Source organism: Chrysemys picta, chromosome 3 (assembly GCF_011386835.1).
Source record: "Chrysemys picta bellii isolate R12L10 chromosome 3, ASM1138683v2, whole genome shotgun sequence".
Classification (NCBI taxonomy): domain Eukaryota; kingdom Metazoa; phylum Chordata; order Testudines; family Emydidae; genus Chrysemys; species Chrysemys picta.
The window spans coordinates 114,290,470-114,308,663 of NC_088793.1; the positions used below are offsets into that span (position 1 = coordinate 114,290,470).

An 18,194-nucleotide genomic window follows, 5' to 3' on the forward strand; every position below is an offset into this window, starting at 1 on the left:
ATATGCCCCTGAGATTTCACTAAACGCAATCCCCCAAAAAATTATCTGTCAACAATGTCGTTGTTATCTCTTAACTATCATATGGTTTCCAGTCCCTGTGCCCCCTAGGCAGTTTTTTCAAAATTGTATACATCAAAAAAGTATACACCTATGAAGTCAGTTCCTTTTTCTGGCTGTTGTATTACCTGGGATGTAAATTTTCTTTTTGTATCTTCCAGGGAACTCCAGTATTTGTGCATGCTGGACCGTTTGCTAATATTGCACATGGAAACTCTTCAGTTTTGGCAGACAAGATTGCCCTGAAGCTGGTTGGAGAAGAAGGATTTGTGGGTAAGGTTCCCCCCCACCCATTGTATTATTATTATTACTCTCTTATGACCAGTTCCTACCAGTTGTTGGGTTTAGTGTGCGGGTGCTGGGTGATGTTGGTGGCTTGTGATATACTGGAGGTCAGAGTAGATGATCAGATGGTTCCTTCTGGCCTTAAACTCTGACTGTACAATGAGGTGCCAAACAGTAGCTGTATTGCCACAATCAATAAGTTAATATTGAAGGATAAAATTGTACTGACAAACTATGTTGCTAGTGTGTTCCAGACTGAAGTTAAGAATATTGTTTAATATTTCTTCAAAAGTCATAGTGTAAAAATGGCAGCTTCTTACTCTGTGTCTGCTCTGTTCACTTTACTAACTACATCCCTAGCCTGCATTGAGAGTCACATAAATGGACAGAGCCCTATTAACACCAAAGAGGTTCTGTGGATTTCCACATGCACAGTTTTTATTGCAGGACCAGGGCCTAAAATACATTTTTACTACTTATTAGCAGTTCAGGACCAATATAGTTGTGGAAGAGGACTGGATCCTATTATAGCTCAAATCTCTCAGCAGAATGAGTAGTTAAATTACAAAAATTTTTAATAGTGGCGATATCAGAAATCAGAATTCAGCTTGAATTTTAGATTCCAGGTTGAGATTGTGCTGCTGACATTTAGAAATAGAAAATTGTTTACATGTAAACGGACTAAATTGTATATGAAAGTCAAACATGGAATCTGATGGAACAGTTTCAAGTAAGTTTTTTATAGTATGATTGCTATTTAAATACTCCTCCACTGTGTTGTGAAGCCAAACAATAACAGCACAGTTAGAGAGCAGGAGAACCAAAAAGTCTCTTTATAATGATCTAAACTGAGTGAAAGGCAAAATAAATGCAGAACTTAAATAATGAAAAGTAAATTAGTTTTTCAGTAGTCTTTTGTTTATTAATAATCTCAAAATTAAAAGTAAAGATTATTTTTATCATTCCCAGAGTTATGTTGATATAGCTTGATGATTCCGGTTAAGCAAACGTAAAGATGTTTTTGTAAAATAAAGTGCTATGGTAATTGTAAGTTGTTAAACAGACACAGCTATATTCTTTCTTCATTCCAAACATAGGGGAAATAATCAATATTAGGCATTTTCTCTCTAGAACCACTTTGTCCTTTTCCATTCAACAGTTTCATAAGATGGCATTATAAACATGCTCATTTTCATGAGCAATGTATAACCCTAACAAAGAAGGCTGGGCTACGTACTGCAAACAAGTTCACGTTCACGTTGTAATTTTACCATGCACATATACATTGTACAGAGAGGTGAGGCTTTTATTTTGTGAAAACATTTCAGTTACTGCTGCCTATTTCTCTGGTTCCTGCTGAGTTCTAAAATATAAACATCTTGTGTAAGGGAAGATATGTATATATTTTTTTTAATCCTCACTATAGATATCAAAGGTAACACTGAATTTCTTACAGTTTAGTTATTTTTACAAATATGCTTGTGATGACTGAAAACAAACCGCCCTGCTTTTCTAACTTTTCACATCTTGGAATCCCTAGCAATCCTAGATGCAGTTTATTTTTACTATGATTGTGGGAAACTGAGCGACTTACTATCTAACCTATTGTGTCACCACATAACACCACGACTAACAGATACCAAGTGTACACATAAATGTCAGTGGTATGTGTCTGCTCCCTTTGAGGAGTTGTGCTCACCCTTTGTCAAAGAAGTTCCCATCCAGGGATTCTCTGAAACCTTGTCTGCCCTTGGATTCACAGGTAGCAATGGAAGAGAGTCCTTTTATCCACTGATGGATTGGCTAGGACATTATGACTTTTTATAGCTGTGTGGATGTGGACTTTGCTAGAATTGAATCAGGTTATTCATCTAACACGTTAACATTAAAATCCTCCATAAGTAGTAGCTTGCTATTAGAGAGACTTTATACAGGATAGAGTACAAAACTGGTAGTGAACTCTTTAGGGTATTACCTTCAGGAAAAGTTTCTTCCATTTCTGATCTTAATGCTGGAGAAATTCATGTATATGCATGTTTTAGACCCAAACATTGGTATAAACTGCACACAGAGGACAAATTCTTCTCTCAAAAGATGTTTACAATATTGAATTTATCAACTTACCCTACCAAGTCAAAATAATTGGTAGGGTATGTAGGGGTCTGAGACATAGTTACAGATGGTTTGTCATTCACGATGCTGTAAACCAAACTACATTCACCGCGGTAGAGAAAAAGAAGGTAGTCTTGCGTAAGATGATGATAATGAGCCTTATAAAAATAATGCAAACATATGAGTAGAGGAAAACTTTTAAAAACATATTGAAGCTGAATAGCCATAATAACTGTGACGAATTAAACCCCATTAAGATCAGCATTGGATGTAACAGAAGATACATTAATTGTGTAAAGTATCTGTTGGTTATACTTTTTTTCTCTAATTTAAGTAGCAGTGGAGATTTAAAACCAAACAGATGTAAGGGACTGGGGCACAGGTGGTCTGGCCTAGCAGTCACAGCTTGGCTGGAGTCTGCATGTGAGGGACTGTAGACAGTGAGCAGGAGTTGGAGAAATCATTAGAGAAGCGGTTCTCAAACTTCATTGCATCATGACCCCCTTCTGACAACAAAAATTACTACATGCCCCCAGAAGGGGGGACCGAAGACCGAGATCTGCCACCTCGGGCGAGGGGGGCCAAAGTTGAAGCCCAAGGGCTTCTGCCCTAGTTGGGGGGCATGTAACCTTAGTCTTGGGCCGGGGGGGGGAGGTGGGGGCTTGGCCTTCAGACTTGCTGGGGCCCAGGGCCAACGCCAGCCTTGGCGACCCCATTAAAATGGGGTTGTGACCCACTTTGGGGTCCCGACCCACAGTTTGGGAACCCCTGCACTAGAGCAGGGTTTGGTAAGCAAGAGTCAGGATCGGAGTCAGGCTAGAGTCGGAGATCAGAGGTAGTACCAGGCCGGAGTCAGGAGGCAAGAGTCAGGATCAGATTGAGGCTGGGATCTGAAACTGGAGATCAGAAGACCCAAAGTTGCCCAGATAATTTCCTAGGGCACCCTCCAGGGTTAAATAGGGTGCTTGGCCAATCAGAGGGCTGCAGGATAATGTCATTCTGAGTCCTTTAGGTTGTGGTACCTACTCTTCAAAGTGCTCCCTGGTTGTGGGTCTGCGTGACCACCCAGGGGCACTTTGGGAATGTCTGCAGACCCAGGTTCTAGTCCGTGGATCCTTACAACAGGTAGAAATTGCTTGATTTGTCTGTATTTCATAACTTGAGTTTTATATCTTTTTTTAATATACTATGGATTTACCATTCACTTATCACGGGATATTCATCTTGCACAGGTCATTTTTTAATTTCTCCTAATACTACTATCCTTGGAAATAAAGACTCACCAAATGGGGACGTATTTTTGTTGTTGTTGTTTTCCTGAAGAGCAGCAAAATTAGTTGCGTAAAATCATTTTGGATAAAGTTTTTTTTTTTTTTTTTTTTTTTTTTTAAATTTTCAAAACATTGAAAATCAAAGTTTTAATGATGGTTGTAATATCTGGAGTCATTTCAGGCCTTTGTATCATTGGGCAGTGATTGGTGGGCATTTGAATTTAATTTTTGTTTGCAAGAACAGTGAGTAGGACCTCTGACCTTACATCTCGTGGCTGTCAAATGAATAGCAATAATTAAGAAAATGGTGAATTATTCATGAAAATGTAGAGTTGTAGTCATTATGGAAAATGAGATTTTCCAAGTAGACTGTATGCATTTAAAAATGTTTAATGCAATGGGTGGTAATCTGTTTAAAGTGCACTGATATTGCAAGAGATGGATTTTCTTTATCACTAGTTTTGCTGATGTACATCTGGACAGGAACTGTTCGTTCCCACGTGATAGTCTGAAAGCCCATCCTAGGTGGGAACACTTTGTACTCTTGATACATTAGTTATTCTCTGATAATGGAATCAATATTGCATTAAGATGTATAGCAGATATAAGCCCTGTTCACTGTTACGTGCTTTCCTCAAATAAATCAAAAGCTTTTTAAGGGTTTAACATTTTTAATGTATTCATTTTAGTGATTTCTATTGCTATATCCAGTAACCTTTCCACATGGCAGGTCTGACTGATATTATCACAATGGAAGGAGGATGTGGCAAACACATTTGAATCTGTGTGCAAGATGTAGAAGGTGAAAGAACTACCTTTGCTGCTGACTATTATTTCTGCATTCAGTTCAGCTTAGTGTTGCTCTCAGCCTGTATTTGCACTTCATATCATTTGCTCTACACTTGTCTGTTTAAAATTCTTTTCTCTTCCATTGTTTGGTTGATCGATTATTTATTTATTTCTTGGATCCACTTGCTCTGCCAGAGTATGAGGCAGTGTAGTTAAGATTGTTTTGTCAATTCTCAATTTTCCTCCGTAGCTACTCAATAGGGGGTGCACTTGAAATGCAGAAAATAAATCTCTATAAAACTGGGCTCTTTTTAGCTTTAAGTAATGCAGTCTTTGGTCCACTAAGAGAAGGCTTTCCTCTAAACTCTGAATTAATAGACTCTTATGCCTCGATTTAGCAAAGCACTTCAGCACATGCTTAACTTTATGCACATTTATACCCATCTCTGTTCAGCAAAGCACTTAGGCATATAATTTAAATCAATAATGTATTTAAGTGATTTGCTAAGGTGGGGCCTTAATTACTTTATCTAATGGAGAGATTTTTGGGAAAAATTTCTCACTATTGCTAGTAAATAGCAGTAGCAACAGCGAGAGATTTTTAAGTATCATGTTATCTGACTCTGCAGAAAAGATCTAAAACAAATGGCGTAAAAACTGCCCCAGCCCCCACTGGGGCCCTGTGTACATTAGTGCTACCACCAGGAGCTATACTAAGCTGCATTGTGAAACATTCACTAAAAAACCCCGCTTTATGTCATTGAGTCTTTAGATCTGTGACATGGAGATTGTTCAGTTGCAGAATTATGGCGTCAATACTTCTCTCCTCAGAGAGCGAAGGATGGGCTTGTAGTTAGTGCATAGGACTATGGCTCAGGAAAACTGAATTCAGGTTTGGGCTGTGCCCCATACTTTTGCTATGACCTTGGGTAAATCACTTACTGTCTCCATACCTCCACTCACTATCTGTAAAATGGAGCTAAAAATATTTTCTCTATCTTGTCTAATTAAACTGTGGCTTTTCAAGGCAGGAGCTGTCTCCTGCCGTGTGTTTCTACAGTACCTAGTGGCACAATGGAGCCTTGCTCTTAGCTGGAGCCTCTAGGTGCTACGATAATATAAATAAATAATAATGAAAGTAGAGAGAGAGCTATTGTGAATAGCTAATTGTTGTAGAGGCTCAGTCAGACTGTTTATTCCCCTTACTTGGAGCTGAATGTTGTTTAATTCATGGGAAAGTATATTATTTATCCTTTTGTATTGACCAAGAGTATTTGTGTCTGGAAGCACAATAATCCACCTTGCCTTAGTGTTCATTTCTGCGCATGAGCTGGTGTTGCTTCATTGTCTTTTCTATGTCAGATCATATATGAAGAGTTTTTATGTTGAAAAACTGCAAAAATCTGCATGAAAAAGGCTCCATCTTGAGATTTTAATAGTTTATATAAAACAGGCACATATTATAACACAGCGTACTTAGTGTTAAAGGTGCCGTGTGCTGTACTGTAACTTGAGTCTAGAGAAGTCTGGAGCCATTTTCTTTTATTATCCCCTTTGCCAAATATCACAAAATTCTGTCATTTCTGTCATTGTAAAAAGATAAACAAAAGTGTCTTCAGTACCCCATTTATGATTACTCTTCACCCGCAGGAGTTAATATTTTCTACTGTATTTTACCTCTAAAATAGATTGTTAATCCATTTTGATGGATTTCCATTTTTTAACTCAAAGATAAAGGTTTTGCAAATGAAGCTTTTTCAGAAGTTCAGGGTAAATTCTGTCTTCTATTTCTATTACCAGTTATTTATTCTACAAATGAGTTGGAAATGCGTGGTGCTGTGCTGTGCTTTTGGAATTTTTTTTTTTTTTTAAAGGTTGATTTAAAGTTAAGTCCATATGTATCATTTTAACTTTTACTCTTGGATCAAAGTATAACCAGAGCTGAAGTCGGGTCTCTCTATTGTGAAATCTTGGATTTGTCAAACTATCTCTGCTTGGGAGTTTAATATGTGAGTCATTCAAGTGAACTGAAGACTCATATGGGTAATCATATGGACAATCATAGAGACATATAGAGTACACGTTTTAGGTCACTTCCCCAGGGCAGGATTGTTCTGTATAGTGTAACCTTATGTGCTTTGTCTAAATGTCTATTTCTAAATGTCTTTCTTTTAGAGCTTTTCTTTTGCATCTATATCTCTGATACGCCAATCAGCATCTAGTTCTTCATTGGTTTGCATTGTCAAATCTTCTCACTGCTTCATCCCTGGCTCTGTGCACCATTTATCTACAAATTCCTCTTGTCGTTGCTGTCAACAGGAGTTTATAATTTAGTGTTGTTCTAATGAACCACTGTAGACAACTCTGGAGAGGCACGCCCAACCACTTGACAGTTTGTTTCCAATTTCTGTAGTGCACTGGAGTATATCTTGAGCTTTTTAGTCAAAATTAGCTTAACTGTAGAAGGAGAAGTAACCAAACTAACGATTCCCATAACTTCATGCTTCCTGGCAGGTCTGCGATACTGATCTTTACACATTGTGTTTCAGACCTTTGCAGCCTCTCACATGCCTCTTTATCCTGTGTGCCAGCAATGGACAGCCCCTTCCTTGGTCTTCATTTTCCTTTTATATGAAAGCTTGCTTGAATTGGTTTCTTAAATCAATTCTAAATCATTTCCTTGTCGTTTAAATTTATGATTAAACAAAGTGGACAGCTGGTGTGGCAGGGAGAGAAATTGTGAGCCTAGTTTGTATGTCACATGCTGTGGTTCAGGAAATATGATGTCTTTATTTGTATTCGGTTACAGTGTTTTTCAGATTTCCCTTTTCCCCAGTTCTCTCAGGCATGTGCTCTAGGAGTAGTTCCATACTCGGGCCTGATCCAAAAAAGCTAGTCAATAATGGGGGCCAGTTCTCAGCTGGGGTAAACTGGCATAGATCCATAGACCAACTGAGGCTCTGACCTCCTTGAGGATAAGCTCCCTCATTCTAGGGAACCTTTCTTACTTATTTATTGTACCCATATTTGTCATTTTTCTTCATAATTGTGCTTCCACTCAAGTTTAAAAAACTGGCAATTAATAAAGCTGTATCTTGAATCTGCTGTCAAACATTTGTGCGGAGAGTACAAAATACCTTTCTCTCCCTCATGATTTCTCACTGGCACTTTGAAGATTATCTTTTTAGTATTTTTTTTCAAATATGTAAATGATAGTATTTGCTACTTACAGTAACCATTCTAAAGAAACACTATTATTTATATAAAATCTTAGATGCCATATCTGACCTGGAGCAGTACAGTAGACAAACTTACAACTCAATAGCACTTTGACATGGTCAAAGTGACAAGCTAGGAAAACTGTCTTTTGCAGCAGTGTTTTGATTGGATAAAAGAGGGACAGGATTGCATTTGTGAAGGCCAGAGAATAGGATGTTGTAGTAATCAAGACATAAGATGAATACTTAGGATATGTCTACACTACGAAATTAGGTCGAATTTATAGAAGCCGGTTTTATAGATATCGGTTTTATACAGTCGATTGTGTGTGTCCCCACATAAAATGCTCTAAGTGCATGAAGTCGGCGGACCGCGTCCACAGTACCGAGGCTAGCGTCGACTTCCGGAGCGTTGCACTGTGGGTAGCTATCCCACAGTTCCCGCAGTCTCCGCCGCCCATTGGAATTCTGGGTTGAGATCCCAGTGCCTGATGATGCAAAACAGTGTCACGGGGGGTTCTGGGTACATGTCGTCAGGCCCCTCCCCCTCCATCAGAGCAACGGCAGACAATTAATTCGCGCCTTTTTACCTGGGTTACCTGTGCAGACAACATACCACAGCAAGCATGGAGCCCGCTCAGCTCAGCTCACTGTCACCATATGTCATCTGGGTGCTGGTACTTCTCATTCATGCATTCTTTATTAATTCATCACACAACTAGGGGGATAATTGCCAAGGTAGCCCGGGATGGGTGCGGGAGGAGGGAAGGAAAAGGACACACTGCAGTTTAAAACTTTAAAACTTTAACACTTATTGAAGGCCAGCCTTCCGATGCTCGGGCAATCATCTGGGGTGGAGTGACTGGATGCCCGGAGGCCCCCCCACCGTGTTCTTGGGCGTCTGGGTGAGGAGGCAATGGGACTTGGGGAGGAAGGCTGTTGGTTACACAGGGGCTGTAGTGGCGGTCTCTGCTCCTGCTGCCTTTCCTGCAGCTCAACCATACGCTGGAGCAGATCAGTTTGATGCTCCAGCAGCCGGAGCATCGACTCTTGCCTTTGTCTGCAAGCTGACGCCACCTATCATCTTCAGCCCGCCACTTGCTCTGTTCAGCCCGCGACTCATCCCGCCACCTCTCCTCTCGTTCATATTGTGCTTTTTTGCACTCTGACATTGACTGCCTCCACGCATTGTGCTGTGCTCTTTCAGCGTGGGAGGACATCTGGAGCTCCGTGAACATATCATCCCGAGTCCGCCATTTTCTCCTTCTAATCTTCGCTAGCCTCTGCGAAGGAGAAACATTTGCAGCTGGTGGAGGAGAAGGGAGAGGTGGTTAAAAAGACACATTTTAGAGAACAATGGATACACTCTTTTACGTTAAATTTTGCTGTTCACATTACACAACACCTGTGCTTTTGTTACAAGGTCGCATTTTTCCTCTTATATTGAGGGTCTGCCGGTTTAGTGTGAGAGATCAGTCATGCAGTGCCAGGCAACAGAATTCGGCTTGCAGGCAGCCATGGTAAGCCACAGTCTTTTGGCTTTCTTAACCTTCATAACATGTGGGAATGGTTTCAAACAGCAGCGCCCTCATTTCCCATACCAAGGACCCATTGGGTTGGCCATTTAAATGGGTTTGCAATGTAAAAGGAAGGGCTGGGGTTTCCGGGTTAACATGCAGCACAAACGCAACTACCCCCCACACACACACACACACACACCCAATTCTCTGGGATGATCACTTCACCCCTCCCCCCCCACCACATGGCTAACAGCGGGGAACATTTCTGTTCAGCTGAGCAGGAACGGGCACCTCTGAATGTCCCCTTAATAAAATCACCCCATTTCAACCAGGTGAACGTGAATGATATCACTCTCCTGAGGATAACAAAGAGAGATAAGGAATGGATGTTGTCTGCATGCCAGCAAACACCGGGACCATACGCTGCCATTCTTTGTTATGCAATGATTCCAGACTACGTGCTACTGGCCTGGCGTGGTAAAGTGACGTACCATGGCGGACGGGATAAGGCCGCCCTCCCCAGAAACCTTTTGCAAAGGCTTTGGGAGTACATGAAGGAGAGCTTTCTGGAGATGTCCCTGGAGGATTTCCGCTCCATCCCCATACACGTTAATAGACTTTTCCAGTAGCTGTACTGGCCGCGATTGCCAGGGCAAATTAATCATTAATCATTAAACACGCTTGCTTTTAAACCATGTGTAATATTTACAAAGGTACACTCACCAGAGGTCTCTTGTGTGCCCTCAGGATCTGGGAGCACGCCTTGGGTGAGTTCGGGTGTTATTGGTTCCAGGTCCAGGGTGATAAACATATCCTGGCTGTTGGGGAAACCGGTTTCTCCTCATTGTCTTCATCATCATCTTCCTCGTACCCCGAACCTGCTTCCCTGTTGCGTGTTTCTCCATTGACAGAGTCAAAGCACACGGCTGGGGTAGTGGTGGCTGCACCCCTTAGCATTGCATGCAGCTCCGCGTAGAAGCGGCATGTTTGCGGCTCTGCCACGGACCTTCCATTTGCCTCTCTGGCTTTGTGGTAGGCTTGCCTTAGCTCCTTAATTTTCACACGGCACTGCTGTGCGTCCCTGTTATGGCCTCTGTCCTTCATGGCCTTTGAGACCTTTTCTAATATTTTGCCATTTCGTTTACTGCTACGGAGTTCAGCTAGCACTGATTCGTCTCCCCATATGGCAAGCAGATCCCGTACCTCCCATTCTGTCCATGCTGGAGCTCTTTTGCGATCCTGGGACTCCATCATGGTTACCTGTATTGATGAGCTCTGCGTGGTCACCTGTGCTCTCCACGCTGTGCAAACAGGAAATGAAATTCAAAAGTTCGCGGGGCTTTTCCTGTCTATCTGGTCAGTGCATCTGAGTTGAGAGTCCTGTTCAGAGCGGTCACAATGAAGCACTGTGGGATAGCTCCCGGAGGCCAATAACATCGAATTCCGTCCACTCTACCCCAAATCCGACCCTCAAAGGCCAATTTTAGCACTAATCCCCTCGTCGGAGGTGGAGTAAAGAAACCAGTTTAAAGGGCCCTTTAAGTCGAAAGAAAGGGCTTCGTCATGTGGACATGTCCGGGCTTAATTCGATTTAACGCTGCTAAAGTCGACCTAAACTCGTAGTGTAGACCAGGCCTAAGGCTGGAGTTTTCATGGTGTGGATGAAATTGAAAAGCCGTACCTTAGAGATATTATTCAATAAGAGTCTGCAAGATTTAGATACAGCCTGGATACGAGGATTTAGAAAGAGGGATGGGTTGAAGGTATCCCCCAGGTTATGGGACTGAGTGAGGAGTGGATGGTGGTTTCTTCTTGGTGACTGAGAAAGGAAGGGAGCGGAGAGATTGAGTTCTATTTTAGCCACACTGACATTAAGCTGATAGTGAACATCCACAATTTGATGCCAGAGACAGAGGCCAAGATTTTAGTTTGGATCGTCAGACAGGTCTGGAGCAAAGAGGCAGGTCTGAGAGTCATCAGTATAGCATGATAGTTTCGTTAAATTAGTGTTTGCAGATGAGCATACCCATAGATAAAGGTGTAGAGAGAGAAAAGAAGGGGACCAAGGACAGAGCTCTGTGGGAGGATCATCTGAATGACACACTGAAGGAGCAATTAGAGAAGTAGGAGAATCATGAGAGAAGATCAGGACAAGATTTCAGGAAGAACCAACAGCATCAAAGGCAGCCAAGAGTCAAGGAAGATGAAGAGAGAGCACTGGTTCTGAGCTTTGGCCAGGAATAAGTCATTAGAGAGTCATTTTAATTGGAAGGGTGGGGCAAGCCAAACTGGAGAAGAGGAACTTCAAACAGTGATTGTAGAAAGCCCATTCAATGAATTCTTGATGGTTCAACTATGTTTTTAAATGTAAATCTAGAAACTACATAGTTATATTACTTGTTTAATGTTTCTTTGCTCAAGTTGAATACCAAAGCTTTTGTCTTCAGATTATAGTAGGTTGGTATTGAGCAGAACTCAAATGTTTGTTATCAAAGCTTTATGGCTTGCTTTGTAAAATATTTTTAGAATCTGTAGTTTCATGTATATAAATAAATAAAAATACATACATTAACATCCTAAATTGCCTCAGTGTTAACTATAGGGCTCAAAGTATTTCCTCCCTGAAAAAAACCTTGAAGCCCCATAAACCATCACCTCATGTAAATGTGTATGTATAGATAGTCCATACATCATGCCCTGAAATTTGACAATTCAGGCTTTCTCAGACCAAAGGACAGAGTAGGTTTCAAAGTCAACAGACACTCACTAAGGCTAGGTCTACACTACCCGCCTGAATCGGCGGGTAGAAATCGACCTCTCAGGGATCGATTTATCGCGTCCCGTCGGAGTTGTCCGCGTCCCAGCGGAGGTGGGAGTAAGCGCCGCCGACAGAAAGCCGCAGAGGTCGATTTTGCCGCCGTCCTCACAGCGGGGTAAGTCGGCTGCGATACGTCCAATTCAGCTACGCTATTCACGTAGCTGAATTTGCGTATCTTAAACCGACTCCCCCCTGTAGTGTAGATGTACCCTAAGAAAACCCTCCCTTCAACCCAAATAAGCTGCCGAAGTGCCGCCGATCGTGGCTTTATCTTTTTTTTTCTTTTCCCCTCCGCCTCCTCTCCTTCCCCCCCACCCATCCACCCCCCCCGCCCGCTTCGCCGCTTGGGGCGGTAAAAAAGCTGGAGCCGGCCTGGAAAGGAGACACCAAAAAGAAAAGACCTTGAGAACCTCAGCAATGTAGAATGCAGCTGGCCACTCTCTCACAACTCGGTTGGTGCTCATGTTGGCAAGTCCCTTGTGAAATTACTTATGTAAGTGCTCACTAATGTGAGCAAATGTTACACAATCTAACCATAAGCAAGCAGTCAGCTGCATTCTGCACTGATAACGTTCTCATGGTTTCCCTTTTCTTTTTTGTTGGTCTACCATTCCCTTCCTCTACTAGTTCTGTCCCATTACTGCCCTCTGTTGTCATAAACCAGTCAAATCCTTTTCTTTTCCTGACTCTCCACTGCTTTTCTATATAAGTTGTATTACCTGTAGTCCACTGGGGGAATAGAAAACATAAGTGTCCTAACAGATTGCCACATCTCTTGAAACTCTGGGATGAGTTTCAGCTAAGGATGAGGTCTGTTGTAAATCAGGGAGTTGAGAGTAAAGTGAATATGTTTTTTAAAAGGTAAAATAAATTGATCCTGAACTCTTTGGGCTACGGTTTGGATAATTGCTTGCTCGTCCAAGCAATTTGTCCTGAACTGGTTCCCTCATTCTGTACAGAAGGACCCCAGCATTAGAATGAATAGAATACAATTTTGTTATTCCCAGTGTAATTTGAGAGGTGCTTTGGGCAGGGGAAGAGGGGATTTACTGTGATCCATAATGGTTTTTTCCCCTTCAGAAAAGATTTTTTTTTTTTTTTGGTTATTGCTCTTAGCTGACGCACTTAGCATAATTGGAAAGACTTTGGCAGACATTTTTACTGGTGTAAACCTAAGTAGAAGCAGTAAAGTTTTATAAGCTGTCTAAATAATTGACTTTCTTTATATTGCACTCGAATTCTTGTTAGAATAAACAAACTAGTGATGCTAGCTTCTTAGTGATCGATTCAGTACATATGCAGTTGTATTTCAAAAGGGTATCCTTTTTATATACACTCAAAACAGACACTGTGTAACAAAAGTTTACAAACCACCTTATAAAAACAGTGTGTATGTGTTTAATGTACTAAATGAATAATCTCCAGTAGATTTTTTTACATTGTAAAATACTTGCAAGTATTGTCTCAGTAGTAATCTTTTTCTAAAAAAGGAAATAAAGCCTAAATGCTTTGGCTAAACTTCTTTTGACTCCAATAAGACATGTGATGTATTAAATTTGCATGTTGAGTTAACGGATCTTATTTTTATTTGTTTTTGTTTTTTGTTGCTTGATGTCACTGAAAAGGTTCCATGCAGTGGCCCTGCGGAGAATTTTAATTTTTAAGATTTTCCCAGCTTCTGGTTCCCTTGATTTATAACATTCCATCTCTAACTTCTTCAATTCTGCTTATTTTCACAGTGGAGAAAATGTAGTGCCTCAACAGCATTCTATTGTGCTAACAAAATTCCTTCTTTTGTGGGGGGTGGAGGGAGATTTCTTAATCTAATAATGTGGCACAATGATACTGTATATGCAGTAAGTTATTACTGTAGTCAGAACAACTTTACAGGTCCTTGACTGCCCTTCAGATGTGATTTAAAACATTGTTTATATCACCTGTGCATATCTTTCCTTAATTCTGCAGCCCAGTATCTGCAACAGTTGTGGACGTCTGAGCTGCTCCCCTGCTCTCTGCAGTTCACAGTGGCTGATCAAATTCTCAGTGCTACATACTCTAGGCATGCCCCCTTTGCTCCTGCTTGCTGCCAAATTCTCTGCCTCCAGGGCAGTGTGTGTACAGTAGTTCTGTTGCTGTTGCCTAATTTCTCCATTTCCATGAGTTCTTGGCTATTTTGGGGGCCATGGTGAGGATTGTTCTCCCTCTCTAACCCGTTCCTCCTCCCTGAGTCAAGCCTCCATTGTATTGTCTCCATGCTGGCTCCTCTGCACACCTCAGGCATGGCAGAGCAATTTAAAAAGCACAGAACAAAATTTAAATGGTGTTCCATTTGTGAGACAGACTTCCTGGGCTTGGCAGATAGTCAGTTGTGCCGAGCCTTCTGTCCCTAACTCCGTTAGGTCCCAGGGCTCTGAATTGGACAGACGTGTTGGGTCCCCTACCCACCAGAGTGACTGTGACTCCCAAGATGGGAAAAAGGGAACAGGAGTCTCTGAGGGGAGCAGAAGGGGCCTCTAAAGATGAAGCAGGGCTCATAAACAGTCCCCTCCTTCACAATTCAACCCGGGGGCTGTGACATCATATCCCCTCCCCACTCCCTGGGGGAACGGGACCCAGCAGGAGAGGACTCAGAGAGATGTCTCGAGAAGGCTTCAAGCCTGAAGGAAGACTAGCTGCAAAAGGCCTCAACAAAGCAATAACAGAACTCATACGCTCACAAAGCATGCAAAAAAGTTAAGAGATCAAAGAAAGGAAAGAGAAAGAAAAAGTGCAAAAAGAATTGATTGGGGATGAGTGGGATAAGCTTGATAAGGGCAAGCACATTAACAAAACAAACAAAGAAAAAAAGACCTTAAGTTCCGTAAGATTCAAGAGCATGGGACCCTCCTGCAGGAGGTACTGAAGGTTGATGCCACTGTAGCGCCCCTAGCAAGAGATATGGTTATCCATTCAGAATGGAAGTTCTACCCTAAGGACCTCATGGATAGAAAGATGGTGGCCACTCTCAAAAAAGACTTTGAGGCCTACTCAGCCACTCTCAGGCCATCCCTAGCAGCTACCTGCTTTGCAAGGGCATCTCTCTCCTGGCTGGAAGATCTCAGGGCCCTAAAGGGTAGAGATCACCCTGACTTCGACTCTATTTTAAATAAAGTTTTCCTGGCCACAGCATTTGTAGCTCAATGGATGCAATAACATTCTCAACTAGAGCCAGGGCTTCCAGCTCAGTAACCAGGAGCCACCTATGGCTCCAACCCTGCAAGGTGGATACCCACTCAAAGCAGGTTCTGTGCTCTCCTTTTTGGGGAGAAGCTAGACAAAGAAGTGATGGACAGTGAGGCAATATCCAATCAGTCTCTCTTGATGCCACTTAGTGCCTTTAGGAGAGAGGACAGACCAGACTTCAGACAGAGATGCTCTTTTCATCGTCATCCTCACTGAGATACAGCAGATTCTCCAAAGAAAAGCAATGGAACTGAGGTTCGGGGGGAGGATGGGGAACTAGAGGGAACCCCACCCCTCCCAAAGACTTTTTATGACAAAGACCTCATAGGCCTCTACCCAGCGGTGAAGCTAGAGTGCCGAATTTTCCACTTCCTGGAGGAATGGGTTGCATTGTCCATGGACAAGTGGGTCAGGAAGATAATTAGGGATAATCCCTCAAGTTACGGGCTTCACCCCAGTCCATTCTTTATCATGTCCGCTATCTCCAACAACCCTGTAAGGCACAATCTGATCCAGACCAAGATATCTCCTCTTTTAGATGTGGGAGTAATAGCATTCCCTCAGAAGAAATATTCTCGGGGTTCTACTCCATCTTCTTCATTGTTCAGAAGCACACGGGGGTATTCCGAGGCATCTTATATCTCAAAAGACTCAATGAGTGGGTGAAGAAAATGAGGTTTTGGATGGAGACCTAGCCTTCTATGATGTTGTCCCTGTCCCAGGTGGATTTTTCTGACTTCACGGGATCTAGTGGATGCATATCTCTATATTCCTGTCTGAACATGCTACTGCAGATTTCTAAGGTTTGCTTACAGCAAGAATTATTATTGATACTGGATGCTTCCTTTGGGCCTCTTCTCAGCACCAAAGGTCTTTACAAAGATGATGCTGGTCATCATAGCCCGACTCATGTTGCAGTGTATCTGCCTGTAGTATGCTTTCTTGGAAAATAAGTTCATCAGAGGTCCATCCCCAGCAACAGTGCACAGAGCCACGTCCTTGATGCTCAATCTCCTGCAGGTGCACAGCTTTGTTATCAATGTCAAGAAAAGTTCCCTGACTCAGTGTGATTGAGAGAAAAGACAAAGCAATGACCAGCCAATAACTATATGGACTTCAAACTGGAGATTTGGTTACAGCAGTTGGTCATTGGCACTGTATTATACTGAAAAACATACACTGTAGAATGTATCTCATGCTGACAAAACTAGACTCTACTAACAAAACATAGTTGCTGTTCTGTTGATTTAGTGAGCTAGGCTCAGTAGTACATCCGTCCTAGCAATGCTGCTGCTCAATCCAGGTAGACTGGTAGAAAGTAGTTTTCGGTAGAAACATTGGGAGCTCACTGAAACCATATTGGGTAACATTTCTTGCACATTCCAAATCAACATTTAATAAATTCTAGATAGAATGTGGCTCTGACAGGTCTAAAACGGAAGAGACCATGGAACCTCTGCAGTACACATAGTATGGCTAAACCAGTCCTGGAGAATAGCAAAATTGAGCAAATTGGTGTATGGTTTTGAAGGTTGGGTGTTTACATTTGAAAGTGACTAACTAAGGACTGTTCTTTCATTATATAAAATTGTATTGAACTGAGTTGCCCACCCTACAGGAGTGGAAAAGACATCTATTGAAAGTATGGTTAAAATAGTGAATTATGGTGGGATTGTTACTCTAATGGCCTTATTTTTCATTCTTGTTTTTTTTTTCCATTTTATTTTTTTTTATAACTTTTGTATTTACTTAACTTGGTGATAGAAAAGATGGATTAGATTCATACACATTAAGAGCACATGCGTGCTACACATTTTAAACTTTGGGCGAACTTATCTGTCTTCCTTCATTGGATTGTATGTCTTACTTTTTAGCCCTATTTAATACTTGATTTGCTATGTTGATAACTTGATTGAAGTTGACAAACGTCCTGAAACGTCCTGAAACTTAGCCTCATGTCTATGTCTCTGACTTGGTACTTCCAATACAAATGTTTTGTTTTGATTTTGATTTGCTGATAGAAAATGCTGATGGAAGGGAAGTTAGTTTCATCTAAAATCAGCCTCAATTTACAAGAAATTCTATTGTGGAATAAATGAGCTTTCATGTCACAATTCTGCGTGTCCCTTAACTAAAAGGTTCCTATAGTTTAAATTAATGCAGTCCTCTTCAAACAGGTCTACATTAATGCAAAATAGGAACCTTACTTCATGACTGCTGCATCAACATGGGGGAGTTACAGTGCAGCTGCTATTCACACTCCCATAGGCCAAACTGTGGGGCAGTGTAGACGTGCCCTTTGTTCCCCTGCAAATGCATGATGAGTTCATGCTTCTAAAGTGCCTTCAATTTAAGCTCTGGTTATAAGTTCAGAGTGGGAATGTAGCTCAGGAACAGTGCAGATGCTTTTCATGCATGAGGATCCTGCATCAATCCCCATATCACAAGAAGAGCTCTCAGAGGGCTGAGTAAATAGTTTCATAAATCAGAGGTTGCAGGTTCAGTTTTTACTGCAGCCAATTTGGAATCCAGCATGCAATTTGGGTCCCTTCGTTACAGCATTAGTGGAAGGATGCTTCAACAAAAAGTTGAAGTTCAGAGAAGGGCACCTAAAATGATAAAGGATATAAATGAAGAGTGTGTGAAAGAAATGTATATAATATAACTGTAACTTTAGGCAAAGGTGAATAAGGGAGGATGTGAATACTGTACAGATATTTGAGTGATTATTAATAGAAGGTTGCAAAGGGACTTCTCTTGCTGAGTTGGCTAAATGAAGTGTGATGGTCTTAAATGGAAAATGGAGAAATTCACATTAGTTATTAGACAAATGGCTTAACCAGGAGGAGAGTGAGATAAATTGGCTTGTAATCTAGCTGAGTTAGCTAAAAATCTTAGTGGG

The 18,194-nt window shown here is 41.6% G+C and overlaps 1 protein-coding gene across 5 annotated transcripts in view; it reads left to right on the forward strand.

Annotated features, from left to right (window-relative positions):
* The window catches only part of MTHFD1L (methylenetetrahydrofolate dehydrogenase (NADP+ dependent) 1 like), a 225,334-nt gene that overhangs the window by 99,080 nt on the left and 108,060 nt on the right, over window positions 1-18,194 (forward strand). For all 5 annotated transcript variants that reach the window (XM_008177401.4, XM_008177391.4, XM_008177396.4 and 2 more), the window contains exon 20: window positions 219-330. In XM_008177401.4, coding sequence (XP_008175623.2) covers window positions 219-330 — 112 coding nt within the window. The remainder of the gene's footprint in view (window positions 1-218; window positions 331-18,194) is intronic.